This window comes from Branchiostoma floridae, chromosome 13 (assembly GCF_000003815.2).
Source record: "Branchiostoma floridae strain S238N-H82 chromosome 13, Bfl_VNyyK, whole genome shotgun sequence".
NCBI lineage: Eukaryota > Metazoa > Chordata > Leptocardii > Amphioxiformes > Branchiostomatidae > Branchiostoma > Branchiostoma floridae.
Genome location: NC_049991.1, coordinates 2,268,718 through 2,283,912, shown reverse-complemented (window position 1 = coordinate 2,283,912; position 15,195 = coordinate 2,268,718). Strand labels below are relative to the sequence as shown.

The 15,195-nt window shown below is 39.6% G+C and overlaps 2 protein-coding genes across 2 annotated transcripts; one reads left to right on the top strand and one right to left on the bottom strand.

Annotated features, from left to right (window-relative positions):
* Positions 1 to 1,887: 1,887 nt before the first annotated feature.
* LOC118428844 (protein BUD31 homolog) lies at positions 1,888 to 7,597 on the bottom strand. The gene is made up of 5 exons (XM_035839068.1): positions 7,410 to 7,597; positions 4,531 to 4,653; positions 3,325 to 3,491; positions 2,499 to 2,920; positions 1,888 to 2,133 (listed from the first exon to the last, which is right to left on the bottom strand). Exons 1-4 carry the CDS (start codon positions 7,501 to 7,503, stop codon positions 2,870 to 2,872), a joined length of 435 nt encoding a protein of 144 aa, XP_035694961.1. The 5' UTR covers positions 7,504 to 7,597; the 3' UTR covers positions 1,888 to 2,133; positions 2,499 to 2,869.
* A 183-nt stretch (positions 7,598 to 7,780) lies between these two features.
* On the top strand, positions 7,781 to 13,222 carry LOC118428843 (28 kDa heat- and acid-stable phosphoprotein-like). The gene is made up of 6 exons (XM_035839067.1): positions 7,781 to 7,964; positions 9,126 to 9,226; positions 10,606 to 10,743; positions 11,630 to 11,763; positions 12,402 to 12,553; positions 13,047 to 13,222. Exons 1-6 carry the CDS (start codon positions 7,937 to 7,939, stop codon positions 13,100 to 13,102), a joined length of 609 nt encoding a protein of 202 aa, XP_035694960.1. The 5' UTR covers positions 7,781 to 7,936; the 3' UTR covers positions 13,103 to 13,222.
* Positions 13,223 to 15,195: the final 1,973 nt, after the last annotated feature.

The following is a 15,195-nucleotide window of genomic DNA, read 5'->3' as shown; positions in this document are numbered from 1 at the left end:
CCGCCCCACTGCCAGCTGGCCCAACTTACGCTGGCCCCCAACTATCGCTCCGTGAGAGGCAAAGCGATAGTTGAAGCCAGCTGGTTTTGGGGGCCGGCGGGTGTACCGTGCGCGCGTGCTGGGGATAGGTAAACTAGGCCTTGCGCGCCTCAAAGGAGTCTGCGTTTTCCCAGGGTACGCTTTATGTGACCTCAATACAATTGTTACATTATTGCCAAGTTGTCTCAACATTTGTCAGGGCAATAGTTTATAACCTAGCACTTTTTATGACCACTCTACATGATACATGTGTCCTTAAGACTTCCTCTGAAAATCTTTTCTTAGCTTCAGTTCACATGTTCAAACTAAAGGCAGTAATTTCCTTCACAATTCACGTGTGACTCTGCAAATGCTTTGGTTGTGTTTCATACATTGTCAGCTGCATCTTAATTACCCTACCTTTTCTACTTTCATTTTAATTTGTTCTGTATTTGTGTAAAAATTGATACTAGTATGCAATAATCTGTTATGAAAACAAGCCACATTTGTATTCTACGATATTTCTGTTTTTTCAGTTATGTGAAGAAAATGTTTAGGTTAGCCTAGGTATCAGTCTCCTTAGACTTGCTGCAGATACCTGTATACACAGCAGTCTGTCATGGTTAGTTTATGGCCTAGCAAGGCTGATATCTAGGCTTGTATGAACACTTAACAGTTTCTTTGGAAGTTGCACTCAGTAATGAAATTAAGCCAGTTACGATATTTGATTGTGGAGCACAAGACACAGTTAACTTAGGCCACGTTGATTTGATTATATGGATGACATCCGCGCTCGCACCAATTTTCGGCCATTTCCAACAAAAAAAAAGTTTCCGACCACACAATAAATTGTGCAAAGCAGCTGTAAAATGAGCACAAATATTCCGTAGATTGAAAAAAAGTATCAGAAAACAGATAACTAATGCTATATATAGAATGCCAAAATGAATCTAAAGTCAAAGAATAAGATGTGAAAGGACGGAAAGAAAAAAAATCTATTGTTGGTTGGGGGAGGTACCAGTACAGAAAATTCAGGTCCAGAGGATCATGGTATACCATATTATGTGTGTTTATTCCTATGTTCAACCTTCCTGGCCACTTTGATTTCATACTGAAGGAGACTTTTTTTTTTTGGCCAAACTTTTTTTTTATTCGCTCGCTCGCATCAGTTTTGGAGTTCCCGGAGGATGTCATCCATATAATCAAATCAACATGGCCTTACACATGTACAATGTATTTATTTATTTTTACATTCCAACTATTTCAGAAGCACACATTTTACAGTTGTGTTACTACTTTTATTTTAATACAGTCCTAACTGCCATACTTGCCAAAGAAATATGTATTCAGTTGAACAGCAAAGAGTCTCTTTATTTTTCCATTCACATCCACTGTGCAGTATATTTGTTATATGTTTGCCTGTCCTACATGTACCATTTTTGTGTTTGTGTTAACAATTGTTTTATATTTTACTGTAAGGTTGTAATAACTTGTCAACAATAACAGACATTCTAACATTTTCTGTATGTGTTATACCTGCCTCCAATTAACATTAAACAGGAGTACAGTATGCAAATGCTTGGTACATAGACTGAATAGTGATCAAAATAAAACAAGAAAAGTTGGGCCAGTTGCAACATAGTGTTTATTCTGTCTTAACCCTTTTTCCTAACCCAGCAAATAAATTTGATAGCGACTTGTTAGCCAAACAGACACATACTAGTAGTAGACTGTACTTTTGTAGTATTGTAGGCTATTTCCAATTTGCAGATTGGCTGAAATTAGCAAATTGAGCGTAGACATGCAATGAAGGTTAAACACATAAGACATCCAGGTAATAGGATACTAGTACTCAAGAATAATAGCCACTGACTGTTTCCAAATTTTATTCAGTTGCGTGATTGACTGTGTGTGTTACCTTGCACAACATAGACACATGTGGGCAATGCATATTCACCATAAACATAGACAAAAACTGCTAAAATTTATCAGAAAATGTACTACAGTACTTTTAGATGGAAGTCGTCCAATAAGAAAACAGCAAAAGGCCCCTTACATATATTTTCGACCCTTTTTGATGTTACTCTGTGTCAAAGTACACATATAATTTATATTCTTACGCCACACCGATTTAATTTCTTGGTTCACGGATTCGCTCGCTCCTATTTTTGGGGAAAAGAAAATAAAAATAAAAATTATCACTCAGCAAATTTTCACCATTAATGAAACCATTCACCAACTTTCTGGTGTAGCAAATTGGCCATTATATTATAAGCTCCTTAAAGTGTGGGTACAGGTGCTGTTACTGTACAAAAATAGTGTTTTTGTACTTTTTTCAAGCTGAAAACTTTTTTTCTTTATGTTTTGGATTAGCCGTTACCTTTACCCCAAACATTTTAAAATTTTTATTTTTATTTCGCCCTCTTGCTCCATATTTTTTATGAAAAAATCCGTGAACCAAGAAATTAAATTGGTGTGGCCTTAGCTCAGTTAAAACAAACAAAGAATACCTGATCAACAGGACTAGGTAACTAGGATTATTGATTGGATTTTTACTTACTTCTTGCGTCATGATTCCCCTTACCCAGTACAATGTACATGTATGTGTGACTTTATCATTACAGTTTGTGATATTTGCCGAATAAGTAAAAACCATAACTTAGGTTAATAATGACATATAAAAAAAAGAAGCAAAACAAAATTACAGCCAAATCTATTCCGGACTCTAGAGTAGCATTTTAAGTTCAGTCTCACCAATATTACAAAATAGCAAACTGAGGAATCTACAGCCATAGATAAGAGTCAACATTATCATTGGATAGTTGAATAGTAGCAGCTGGTGTAGATGACTCTATCCAGAACAGCCTCTGCACCCACAGTGTACACACTCCACAATACGGCCCTGTAGGACAGAAAATCTCAGTTTCAGAATTTTGGCAATGTGTGTACAAAATTCATATATCTGTAACACAGTGAATTAAAATGCATCATCATCATGAAATCAAATGAAATCATAACAAGCAACATGTAAAAATGAAAACAAATTCATCCAAAGGATCTTGAGACTCTCAAGATCCTTTGGATGAATGTGTTTTCATTTTAAGTTGAGACATAGCTGCAAACACAAAGACATGGACAATCACAATACCCCCATCGCAGGTGAACCTCCTTCACAGAGTGGTAAGGCTAAAGATTATTTCAGATTATCCAACTGACCCTTAGAAAATAAGCGAATCTCTCTCGAAGAACCCTAATTTTTCTCCTAACCACAACACGAAACAAAAATCTTTTTCGAACAATGATCACCTCTTCCAGCTTGCTCTTTGGGACTCTGCAGATACAGTTGGTGCCAAAGTTTGTGTCTCTTGTCTGGATACAGCGCAGACAGCAGAGGTTCTCATAGCCCTGCTTCTTCCACTTGGCTATCAGGTTCTTGTCTGCTATCCCCTCCTTCAGGCAGTACTCGTACAGCTCTGAATGGGGTAAAGGTTGATGGGAAATCATGTTTGTTTATGTCATACCTGTGACGCAAAAACGTTTGATACGGGTGTTCCGGACCGGGCCGTACGCTTCTGTATCGCACAGGTTCGAAAGGCGTATCACACAGGCTCCATTCGAATAAATCGAACTGTTTTGAGCGGGCCGAATTCGGATGTTGGAACATTGCTGTTGCAACACGTTTTGTTCGAGGGCACCAAATTTGTTCAACTTCTGGTGCATTTCGCATCAAAACATGTTTTTTTTTCAGGTGGGTATGACATAAATAAAATACAACACGGTGTATGCCGCATCACCCTCGGTCTCAGCCCTCCCGCGGATCGGATCACCCTCCGTCCTTCGGGCGATCCGACCTGCGGTCGGGCTGATACCTTGGGTGATACGGAATACACCGTGCAGGTAGGTATGAGGTAACACATGTGGTGGTAACACTTACAATGTACACATGTGGAGGTAACAGGTGTGCAGAAAGTGATTTTGATTTGATTTACTCAGCCAGCAAAGTTAATAAACATTGCACATACAAAACGACCAAAGAAATTGACTTTGTTTTAGTGTTTTCAGCGCTCAGTTACTTCAAATACATATCTATTTATCAATTTGTTACAGCAATCATTTCACAATTCACAAAAAAGGTGTATGACTTCCTAAAAGTCGCTTCAAATCAGGGCTGTCTCCATTCTCCTACGCAGAGGGACCCACAGTCGTGTCGAAACTCCTTGGGGTCAACTCTGCTATCTGACGCACTCAGACCAGTTCCTAGCCACCCTGCTTATAAATATCAATGAGCTTACCCTTATATGGGCAGTCAGCCGTTGGGGATCGGGCGTAGGAGGAGGGTGCTATGTAAGACGTAACATGATTGGCTGGTAGCTTCCCAGCGGCCTTTGCGAGATGGCTTTCAAAAGGCAAATATAAACTACTTATCAGCACATCTGCTTGGAGAATACAGCATGCTAACATTGCCATAATAACATAATGATTTAATGACTATAAAACGTTATGGTTGCTCACCTCTGCTGATGGCCTTCCTGCGGTAGAACAGGTCGAAGATGTAGCGAGACTTCTGGTGGTGAATCTTAAAGATGGGCCAGAGAGCCTCCACCTTTCTCTTCCCCTCATGTGGCTCTGTCTCAGCTGTGGGCAAGGTAATAGTATTAGTTAGACATTGTTAACAGTAAGGGGCAACATCAAGGCAATACAAACATGAATATGGCTAATTCATCATCATCGGTCAACGTGATCACACATGTTCGCACGTGTTTACACACGACAGGGTTATACCGCCCCTCACGGGGTGACATACCCTTTCGCTGGCTAATTACAAGACAGGGATGCGCCAGGTCTCCCGTCCAAGCGAATGATGTAATTCACAATGTGGCTGATACTAGACAGAGGTTTGCCAGGCCTCCATCCAGGTGATTTGAAGTGAATCACCAACTCCTGACAGAAGGATTTGCACCAACACAAACCGCACCATCGCACGTGCATGGGGTGTGGCTCTCCCCATACACGGGACCTCCATTTAACATCCTATCCGAGGGCCGGCCCTAGCCCAAGCTAGGTACTCATTTTCACCTGAGTAAAGTGAGGAAAGCCGTGTAAAGTGCCTTTCCCAAGGGCACAATATCGGTAACACGGCACCTGGATTCAAACCCACAACGGTCATGGGCCGAACACGGTCCCACTGCGCTACGCGGTCCCACGACAAATTAAAATGAGTAATTATCTTTATATTGGTATCCACATAACCTTCTGGGTCTACAGTGCTGCAAGTCAAGTAACGAGGGTAGTGTTAGACCAGGGCTTTAGCCAGCTCGAGATTTTTTTCCGTCAGCCAATTCCCATTGACGGAAAATTCCTTTTTTTTTTCCGTCATCGCGTAAAAATTTCCGTCATTAACTCTACCTCGTCCGATATAAATGTTGTCACTGGGAGAAAATATGACACCACGCTGACGTTTTGTAATAATGTGAACAGTAAAACATCGTTTCTTTGCGTTTTCTTCCCCGCAAAAACACGGCGCTAAAATCAACTCGCGGGGTATGCAAATCTAACATTACATTCTCAATACGCACTGTTGATTGGTTGATCGTAACATCTGGAGGGGCGTCTCCTCAGATCCCGCGCTCTGATTGGTAAAGCTATGGATACCGACCCACGATGCACCGCGCGCACCAGCGTTCAAATATTTTATTTGTTTGAAAATGTTACATTTGTAAAGGCAGGAGAACGCTATATTCTTCTATTACACGACAGTTTTCTAGTTAAGAACACAATTAGTCAAAGACTCTTTTGAGAAAACATGCATTCATATACGGATTTATGGTGCATTTGGGGGAATTTTGGCGTTCAATTAACCCGGAAGTGTGCCAACAACAACGTGGCGTGGGTATCTCATCTGTGTCGCTGCAAAATAATTTAGCGTTTTCTCGTCAAAACAAAAACAAAATTCCCGCTGAAGAGAACCGTGCAACATTTTAGATCCTAAAGATTATGTTTTTGATCAAACTATTTGTGGATAGCATGATGTGCCGGTTCTTTTAGCTGCGACTGGCACCTTGCGTTGTCGCAAGCGGCGCGGCTGGGCGAGCGAAAATAATTTGTACGGCCAGCACGCTAGCGTACAAGTTAGGTTTTGATGAGTGTCAAGATTCCAAACAAAGTTCGTAGAATGCACTGTTCTTGGAGTGAGACCTTGAAAAACGGGTTTTTAATGAGATTATCGTATGCGAAAGGGTGCCGACACACAATCGTCAACAATCATGACAATAGCAAAACAAACAGTGTGTGGCTTTCCGACAATGGGCTGTCCGGGCGTCCCCAAGCCGTAGCTTCCCTCTTTTCAACTTGGCCTCCTTGCTTCAATCAATGATTTTTTTTCCGTCAACTCAAGGTTGACGGATTGGTTGAAATTTTTTTTCCGTCACACGCAGCAAATTTCCATCAATTGACGGAAAAACGGACGCTGGCTAAAGCCCTGTGTTAGACTACCACTACCTTGGTTACCAGACTTACAGTACTGTAACTTTCAAGACAGTCTGCCTGCAGATCTTACTAGTGCTCCAGGGACTTTTGCCTGGCCCTGGAACAAATGGTTTAGCCAAAACCTCTCTCTGGCTTAACACCCCTGAGCTCTAATTCAGATGGCGGGCATGCTGCATTTGACCGCAAAAGGAAATAGCTGGAACTGCGTGGGTGAGATCGCGAGGTGCATGTTGGGCTTTGGGAGAAGACGTCTTGAGATCAAACCCTGCCATGCCACCGATCTTGTGCCCTTGGAAAGGTTCTATACACAGCTTTCCTCACCTCACTCAGGTCAAAAATCTGTACCTAGCTTCGGCTAGGGCCGTCCCTCGGATAGCATGTTAAATGCAGGTCCCGTGTTTGGGGAGATTTACACTCCGTGCACAGTTATTGAAAAGAGTAGAGATCTTCCCGGTGTGAGTGGATCAAACTTTACCAATGGTATGGTATAGGCTACAGAATCTTCAGCAAGTTTGTAGCCTCAAACGAAAGAAAAGAACTACAGCTCGTGTTGGATTACATTGTCCAAATTGTGGACGAGGGCGCTGATTGGTCACAAAAATGGTTTTAATACGTCTTCTGAGTTCTAGTATCAGCTTTGAGGGGGGGGGGGGGGGGTCTTACTAGAATTTCGAGTAGAAATCATGTTTTTATTTTTCTATCAAAAAGTAGTCTGCTTACGGGCTACGTTCTTATAGAAATGTGTCTCATCGAGTGTCTCAAGGAAACTGTTGTGATATACAATGCTTTGCGTCTACGAAGCAATATTTCCGTGGAAAGATAATCAAACATACATGTACACATTTTGTACCAACGATGCACGATGCTTATAAATTTTTTCTAACATTAACAAGAAAGCTTTTTACCTTCTCTCATTTTCTGGTCCAGTTCATCCAGCGTAGGTTCAATCAGCTCCCAGCCCTCTGGTGGAGGCTTCCTGCTTCTCCTGACCTTAGGCATGGTTTAGTAACGCTACAAATCCGCTCTTTTCCTCAAAATACTTCCAACAAACTGTACTGAACTGCGGAAAATAAAACAGCTTGGGTACAACAGGAAATTACGTCAGAGGTCAAAGGTTGTGAGAAAAATATTTCAAAACTCGAAATATTTTGTCAAAAATCACAATGACTTAGAAATTAGCATCAATGGATTCGATTCTTACACAAATTTATAGCCTAATCTTACACAAAAGCAGGCAAATTCATAATTCTAAAGCATTTTTTCCAAAAAACAGGTCATAGGTCACAATAGTTGTAACCGGAAGTTACAAAGCATAGTGGGTAGCGCGGGTCTTGCATGTGCAGTGTTGCAATCTTTGTCGTCTGAAATCTGCAATATTTTCGGAATTTTGCTTCCCAATTTGACGAACCTTTTTGACAACAACTGCTTGAAGATGCCCAGGGGAGGTAGAGGTGGCGGAGGTAGGTGAAAGCCATAGCGCAATGGACGTTTGGAAGTGTCCATACTTGTCTTTTTATTTTACGTTCATGTGGAAGTTATTTTTTTGCACATGAATCATATCTCCATCTGCCCCCCCCCCCCTTGAGATGCTTTGCTTATGGTTTGTAAGGTAGATGATAGAATCAAGATTTCATTTCTTTTCAATGATGAAAATACTGTAAATTATCATACTGAGCTTATTATTAATCTTATCATAATTCATAAATAGAACGAATTAGATATGGACCAATGAAAGGATTTACCTTTTGCAGTTTTCTTTTGTTCTTCACACATAATTTGGCAGGTATTACTATGAATGATATAATTGTATAGAGCTTGACATTAATTAAATCATACTTCATAGTTTGAATTCATAAACTTGACATTTATACTATTACAGTAATGATTTATGTTTTATCATTTATATGCAAAGAATGGATTGATGATAAGTGTCTTTTTAACTCCATGAAATATCATGTACGCTATAACTTATATTTTCATTAGCGTTGTGTGTGTGTCTGTGAACAAGATAACTCAAGTACAGTACATCTGGAAGGACTGGCTTCATACCGGATGCAGGGCTCGAAATACTAGGTGCATGTGCACCCAGGTGCACCCAAAATTGGAATTGTGCCCCCAATTTTTTTCAGTGGGTGCACAGGGTGCACCCAAATATTTTCTTAGGTTTATGTATGGAAAGAAATCAAGTATACTAGTATACATCATATTCTTGACTCGGACATCTAAGTGTTGGAAAGATAATGAAAATGTCTGTCATGTTACTTTTTTAATAATTTGATAGCTTGTAACTAAGTTTTGTTATTAGTTTTTTTTGGCATTCTACTTAAATTCAAGTGGTGCACCCAAAATTTTTTTGGTGCACCCAATTTTCTAAGCTGGGTGGACCAGTGCACCTAATCCCAAAAATGAATTTCGAGCCCTGCAGATGTGTTGGTGGGGTGTGACAAGAGCTGAAAATGATAAGACTTTGGGTCCTTTAGTGGCTTGTCTTGGTATTGCAGCGGAACTTCCATTTTTTATCTCGTGTTCTGAGACATGATTTTTTGGCATTAGATAGCTATTGTTCATGTATGCATCCTGTTATGAAGTACATATATATGCCTTCAATGTTTTATCTTTAGGAGGCTTCAAGAAGTCCCATAAGGGGAGACATAGACAGTTTACTAATGAAGAGGAACTACGACAGCAGGCGTTAGCCTCAGAAAAGGACCGACAATGGCGGGTAAGTCGCAGGGTGTCGTCCAAGTTTCTATAAAGAACATCTGTGTTAAGTACTACCTAGGGCTGGGTATCGGTACATCGTACCGGTACAAAACCGTTTTTTTCTTATTGGACCGGTCCAAAAAACGGACCTGAAAAAATTAGGTGTTCCGGATGTTGGACCGATTAGAAAATTAACAGATTATTTTATAAGGCATTCACACGTTTTGGCGCTTGCAGGTGGAAGAAAATAACAAGAGTGAAGTAGAGTAGAGTTTATAGTAATTTCTACCAAGTTTTACAGCCAATCGTACAGGTGCAGTTAGCGCTGTAGGATTTTAAAACGCCAGTGTAAGTCTAATACTCCACCAAAAAAATTTCTTTGTAGTGAAATGGACCATTGGTATGAGTCATACTGAATCAGGTCCAGGTTCAGGTCCGGACCTGGACCTGAATCAGGTCCAGGTTCAGGTCCGGACCTGGACCTGATCCTTTGGACTTGAACCGGACCTGGACCTGAATTTTCTGTACCTGTACCCAGCCCTAGTACTACCGGTGCAGTATATTTAATTATCATATAGCCAGGGGACGTGGACCAATCAGAAGGCCTCTTTTCATGTTGGTTATGAGGCCATAATTAACACATTGATTCCGGCCAGCTTGGTGTTTAAAAAAGTCAACACTGGTGATGATTGTGTTTAACACCAGTCCTGACTAATCAGAAGGAGCGTTACACTGGATAGTAACCAATCAGAATAGCACAGAGCACAGAGGAAAGATCGGACCCCACAGGGAGGAATGATCATGAATACAGTACAGTACTAGTAAGTGTATGAAAAGGTTTGGCATAAAAATGTAAAGCTAGTCTGTAGATCTATCTGATGTTTCCATGTACATGTACATTACTGGGAAAGGGGTAACTTTTTCTTTGGAGGTAGTGCAGGGCTCGAAGTTAACTATGTCCCGATGTCCCGGGGCCACTAAAATTTAGGCCGGGACAACTGAAAAATCTTTTTGGGACACTTTTCGGACAATAGGAAAATAATCAACGAATCAACATCAGAATGTCCGATCTCCCCGCGCCCGCAGTTGTCAGGCGTGCGTACTCTGACTTACAGTTGTTGTAATACATAATTTCTGAAAATAGGGTTGGGACAGTCCATCCTCACTTCGGGACAGTTGAAATTTATTTTTGGGACAATGCTGGGACAGTAGGGAAAAAAGTTAATTTTGAGGCCTGTAGTGGCTTATTGATAATCCCATGTTTTTAATGATTCATCGTTAAGAAAATTGAATGATAAGTGGCTTTAAACTGATCAGCTCACAGTGTATACGGGACTGGTACAGATTCAAGAAAAGAGTGTTAATGTTGTTGTCCTTGTTTGTTTTTTTTTTTTCCAGGAAAAGAAAGGGCTAATAGATAGTGATGAAGAGCAGGAGGAGGAGGAAGAAAAAGGAGCCAAGAGTCTGGCCAGGGGGAATCCGGGAGACCTGCCTCCCAGTTCATCTGAAGAGGAAGAAAGCTCTGAAGACGAAGATGTAAATCTGGGCTTGGTTTTTACCTCTTTGAAAACAGAGATGTTGTTTCAGTCTGTCTTTTTAAAAATGTTTCTGCTGTATTGGTTTTTTGTCTATGGTTATTTGAGTATTGTAGAGTAACAGGATGTGAGATGGTTTAAATGGAGACTGGCAGGATGGGAAGGTTGGCTTGGCCTGTGTCCCAGGAAAATGAACTGACAGAATTTGCAGGAAATTGTGAATAAAACCACATATTTACAAAAGTCTGAATATTTCAGAGGTATGGATGCCTGAATTTCCTGATATTGTAGTTACTGAAAGAATTCATTTGTGTACTTTTGTACCTATGTGATGTTTTGTTTCTAATACAAAATTTTTCTTCATTCTCATGCAGGGCTCTAGCCAGCTCGAATTTTTTTTCCGTCAGCCAATTCAGTCGTCGTGAAAACCGCGAAAACTTATTTTCCCATGACACTACAAGGTAGTAAATTAATGTTGCCATTGAGATCTTGAAAAAACGGTTTTAATGAGATTATCGTATGCGAAAGAGCGTTGACACACATTGTCAACAATCATAACAATAGCAAAACAAACAGTGTGTGGCTTTTACGGCCGTGGACGGCGTCCCCAACTCGCCTGTAGCTTCCACCAAGGATTTTTGTCCGTCAAGGTTGACGGATTGCTTTTAAAATTTTTCCGTCAGACACAGTGAATTTCCGTCAATTGACGGAAAAACGGACGCTGGCTAGAGCCCTGTTCTCATGACTTTGTTACAAATATCCAAAAATATGAGCATGACAAATATCATTTTCATTTTGAGACCTACTTGTAGATTTAAATTAGTGTAAGTTGTAGATATGACAAATGCAAAGTTCCCTCTTACATGTTGTATATGTCTCTGATATAGGATGGGAAACCCAAAGGAGTAGAGCATCTAATAGAGGTTGAAAATCCCAACCGAGCCAAGAATAAGTTGAAGAAAGTAACAGACATGGACATGCAGGCGGCAGAAGGGGAGCCAAGGCTTTCTAGGAAAGAAAGGCAAGTCTTATAATTGTACATTAAAGATCAATGTCTTAAAAGCTGTCATTACATCCCCAAGGACACATTGAATAGTGCCTAGAAAAGGCAATATGTTACCCCTGGTAAAATGTAACAAACAAACATGTATAGGAAAGATATTAAGAATCTTTATGGCCATGAGTATATTCCTTGTTAAGTGTACTGCTGTCTCTGAGATGCCTCATATTCTCCTGGTTCTTTAGAAAACCTATATGGATAATACGTCAATAAAGGTTAGACATCCGAGTAATAAGACACACAAATGATAATTACTCAAGCAACTAGATCTGATTTTGGAAACGCCAGACCTTTCAGGACGCGTCCAATTAGAACTCACCCATCCTGACAAAAGGTCGCGAATGCCATCTAAAACGTCTGATCGTATCCAAAATCATTTCCAGTTGCTTGAGTAACTATTATCAAATGAGATTTGAATCCTTATTTCTGTGATAAAAATGATGCTATCAAGAAACTTACCATCCCCATCCTATAAGACTTCTCTTTTATATTTCAGTAAAATTTGTGCATGCGTTTGAATTCAAGAAATCCACATGGTCTGTTCAAATGATATTGAATTCTGTAACTAAATGTTTGAATTTGACTTGTGTTCCAAATAGGGAAGAGATAGAAAAGCAGAAAGCCAGAGCCAACTATCTAAAATTGCATGCCGAGGGTAAAACAGACGAGGCGCGTGCAGATCTCGCCAGACTGGCTCTCATTAGGAAGCAGAGAGAGGAGGCAGCCAAAAAGAAGGAGGCAGAAAAACAAGGTAGGATATAGAACCTTTTTTTTGGCAACACCTCAGAAGTGGAGCCTTGGTGAATGGCTAGTAACACAGCATGTTATAGAAACCATGTCGAGATATAAAAACTTTAAGCAACTTATTAGCCCACACCAAAAGTCCTCCCACGTCTGTCAAAACATTGAGTTGCAAAAGAGGAGCATAGAATTGTAAATATTTGATGAATGTGCCGAAACTCTCTCATTGGTCCAATCAGTAATTGCCATTCTCTCATTGGTTGAACTGCTTTATTTGGTGGATATATATATTTGATGGTGTGCAGCCACTTTCTCATTGGTCAAATAAGTAATTGCCATTCCCTCATTGGTTGAAATGCTAATTATGATGGACAGAGGGATTGGTCTATTGTGGATTAGAAAATCAGCTGCAAAATGTTCATATGGTGTGTTTTTTTAAGTTTATTCATCTTTTTAATATGTAAACAGTTGCTTGACTGTATTTTATGTCTTGACCTTTACAGAAAGGGAAGCAAAGGCAGCCGCAGCAGCCAAAGACAAGAGAGCAGGAAAGAAATAACCTTAGCTGGAGCCGTCTGTACATACTTGGAACTCTATGTATGTCCTAAAACTCGTGCATGGCTGTACAGAAGAAAAATATTCAAGAAAAAAAAATAGACAAAAAAATGACAAAATTTAATGCAAGCTGCTGACATGCCTGGCTGAATTGCTACACATATTTCTAGGTAGTACTATGCTGAACTTTCTTCCAACACGAAGTTTACACGGATCAAATTTTCAACGACAACTGTCGCTTTCTTCAGGATCAATATTGACCAGTCACTTCAGAATTTAAACTCACAAGAGTTAAAGACACATGGCGTTATTGACACTTTATCTTGCATATACGTAACGTCAGCAATTGGTCAAAGTTGCAAGGAAGTTTGTATCACCACTGTCTCTGTTAAGTGATGGCTTGAGTACCCTTGGTGTATATGGCCTCCATTATACCTCTAATATAATATAAACTTCCTGGCATGTCTGACCAATTGCTGACGTCACAGATACACAAGAGCACACGTTTGTACATCTAGGGAGTTTACGTAGTTGGTAGTTGGTGATTACTGATCCTAAAGAAGACAACAGTGGTTGTTGAAAATTTGATCCGTGTATGCATTTGTGTTGGAAGAAAATTAACCATTGCACTGTGATTACTACCAAAGTAGAAGATCTTCTATTATATATTTCAAGGTGTAGTGCAGAACACGCTACTAACGATAACATACAATCAATGCAAGTCTAGTAGTAACTGGATAATAAATGTAACACAGGAAAAAAACCTTAACTCTCACTGCTTATGTAGTATAGTGCTATGTTGCAAAACTAGAAAATATAGTCTAGCTCCTCTATGCCTTAATATCTAAATGTTAGGATTTTCTGATTGTTCAAGGAGACTGTCAAAATATGTATGTTTCATTGAAAATAAAAATCTTTGGAATAGGGGAGGGATGTCAGTTGCATGTTTTATCTCAGAGACATTGATTTCTTTTAGAAAGAAATGCTGTTTTTGAAATGATGCTCTATTGGAAGATGTGTAGCCATCTCAACAGCTTGCAAGGTAAATAGGTGTTATTATAATAAAAGATAGTTAGAAATGATAAGTGCTTTGCATTAATTTGTAGCAAAAAGTCATACTCTACGTAGAAAGCTACCTTTGAATGATATGTAGTCAATGAAATTATTCTTAAATAAGGGTATAGATACTACAAAATGTGTCAAGATTTCATTAAGAATTGTTGGTACATGATATGTATATTATTTTCTATTTCAATACTTTGAGAGGGTAAAAATTCTATATGTTAGCCCCCTCAATTGTGTGTCATACTAGTGTATCTTTTTATTTCAATCTTGCATACTACAACCCATTATAATGCATACTATCTGAAATTGATTCAATCTTGAATAGATCACCCCTTTCCAATCCAAGGAAAATGCTACAGTAAAGAGGGTGTCTCACCTCAGCTGAAACACTTCGTAGTACATTAGATCTGTGTTATAATCTAGTCTCCAAGCAGACCCCACGGTGCCTTAGAAATAGTATCAAAGCTGGCCAGGGACTTAGTATAGCGGCACCCGTTTGACTCCCTTTGGCCGACTATCTCCCTTTGGCCGGCTATACTCTTTTGCCAGCTTTGATACTATCTCTAAGGCACCGTAGGGTCTAGAGACTAGTTATCATCATCATCGTTTCGTGCCAGTACTGCAGCCAGGCCACGGCCTTCTCATTAGCTCATCATGTGTTGTTTGATTCATAATGGAAATATCATGCAAAACAAGTATGACTGAAAAGACAACAGAAGAAGTAAAATGGAATTTTTTTTAAATCAAATAGATTTCAATAAGTGCGCTGTCAATTGTCTCCAACATACTGCCAAGGTATTACAGGTTCAGTGAGATACCCTCTTTACACAGGGTTACTAATTTTACAATGCAGGGATATTTAATAGACCATGAATGCTGTCTCTATTATGCAATGTTAGTTTCTTCACTTGTAATAGCATTTGCCATCATACTACTAGAATGTTACTTATTACATACATTTATTGCCACAATAGAATAAAACAATGCAATAAACAGTTGTTTAAACTTTTCTTGTAAGATTTAAAGGACAAT

What these genes read in the sequence shown, in the direction of transcription:
- LOC118428844 (XM_035839068.1), bottom strand. Translation starts at nt 7,503, where the DNA reads ATGCCTAAGGTCAGGAGAAGCAGGAAGCCTCCACCAGAGGGCTGGGAG. An exon ending in CAGGAAGGCCATCAGCAGAG is followed by an intron (nt 3,492 to 4,530) that starts GTGAGCAACCAT and finishes TACCCCATTCAG; the next exon opens with AGCTGTACGAGTACTGCCTG. An exon ending in CAAAGAGCAAGCTGGAAGAG is followed by an intron (nt 2,921 to 3,324) that starts GTGATCATTGTT and finishes TCTGTCCTACAG; the next exon opens with GGCCGTATTGTGGAGTGTGT.
- LOC118428843 (XM_035839067.1), top strand. Translation starts at nt 7,937, where the DNA reads ATGCCCAGGGGAGGTAGAGGTGGCGGAG. An exon ending in GGGAGGTAGAGGTGGCGGAG is followed by an intron (nt 7,965 to 9,125) that starts GTAGGTGAAAGC and finishes TTTTATCTTTAG; the next exon opens with GAGGCTTCAAGAAGTCCCAT. An exon ending in AAAGCTCTGAAGACGAAGAT is followed by an intron (nt 10,744 to 11,629) that starts GTAAATCTGGGC and finishes TCTCTGATATAG; the next exon opens with GATGGGAAACCCAAAGGAGT.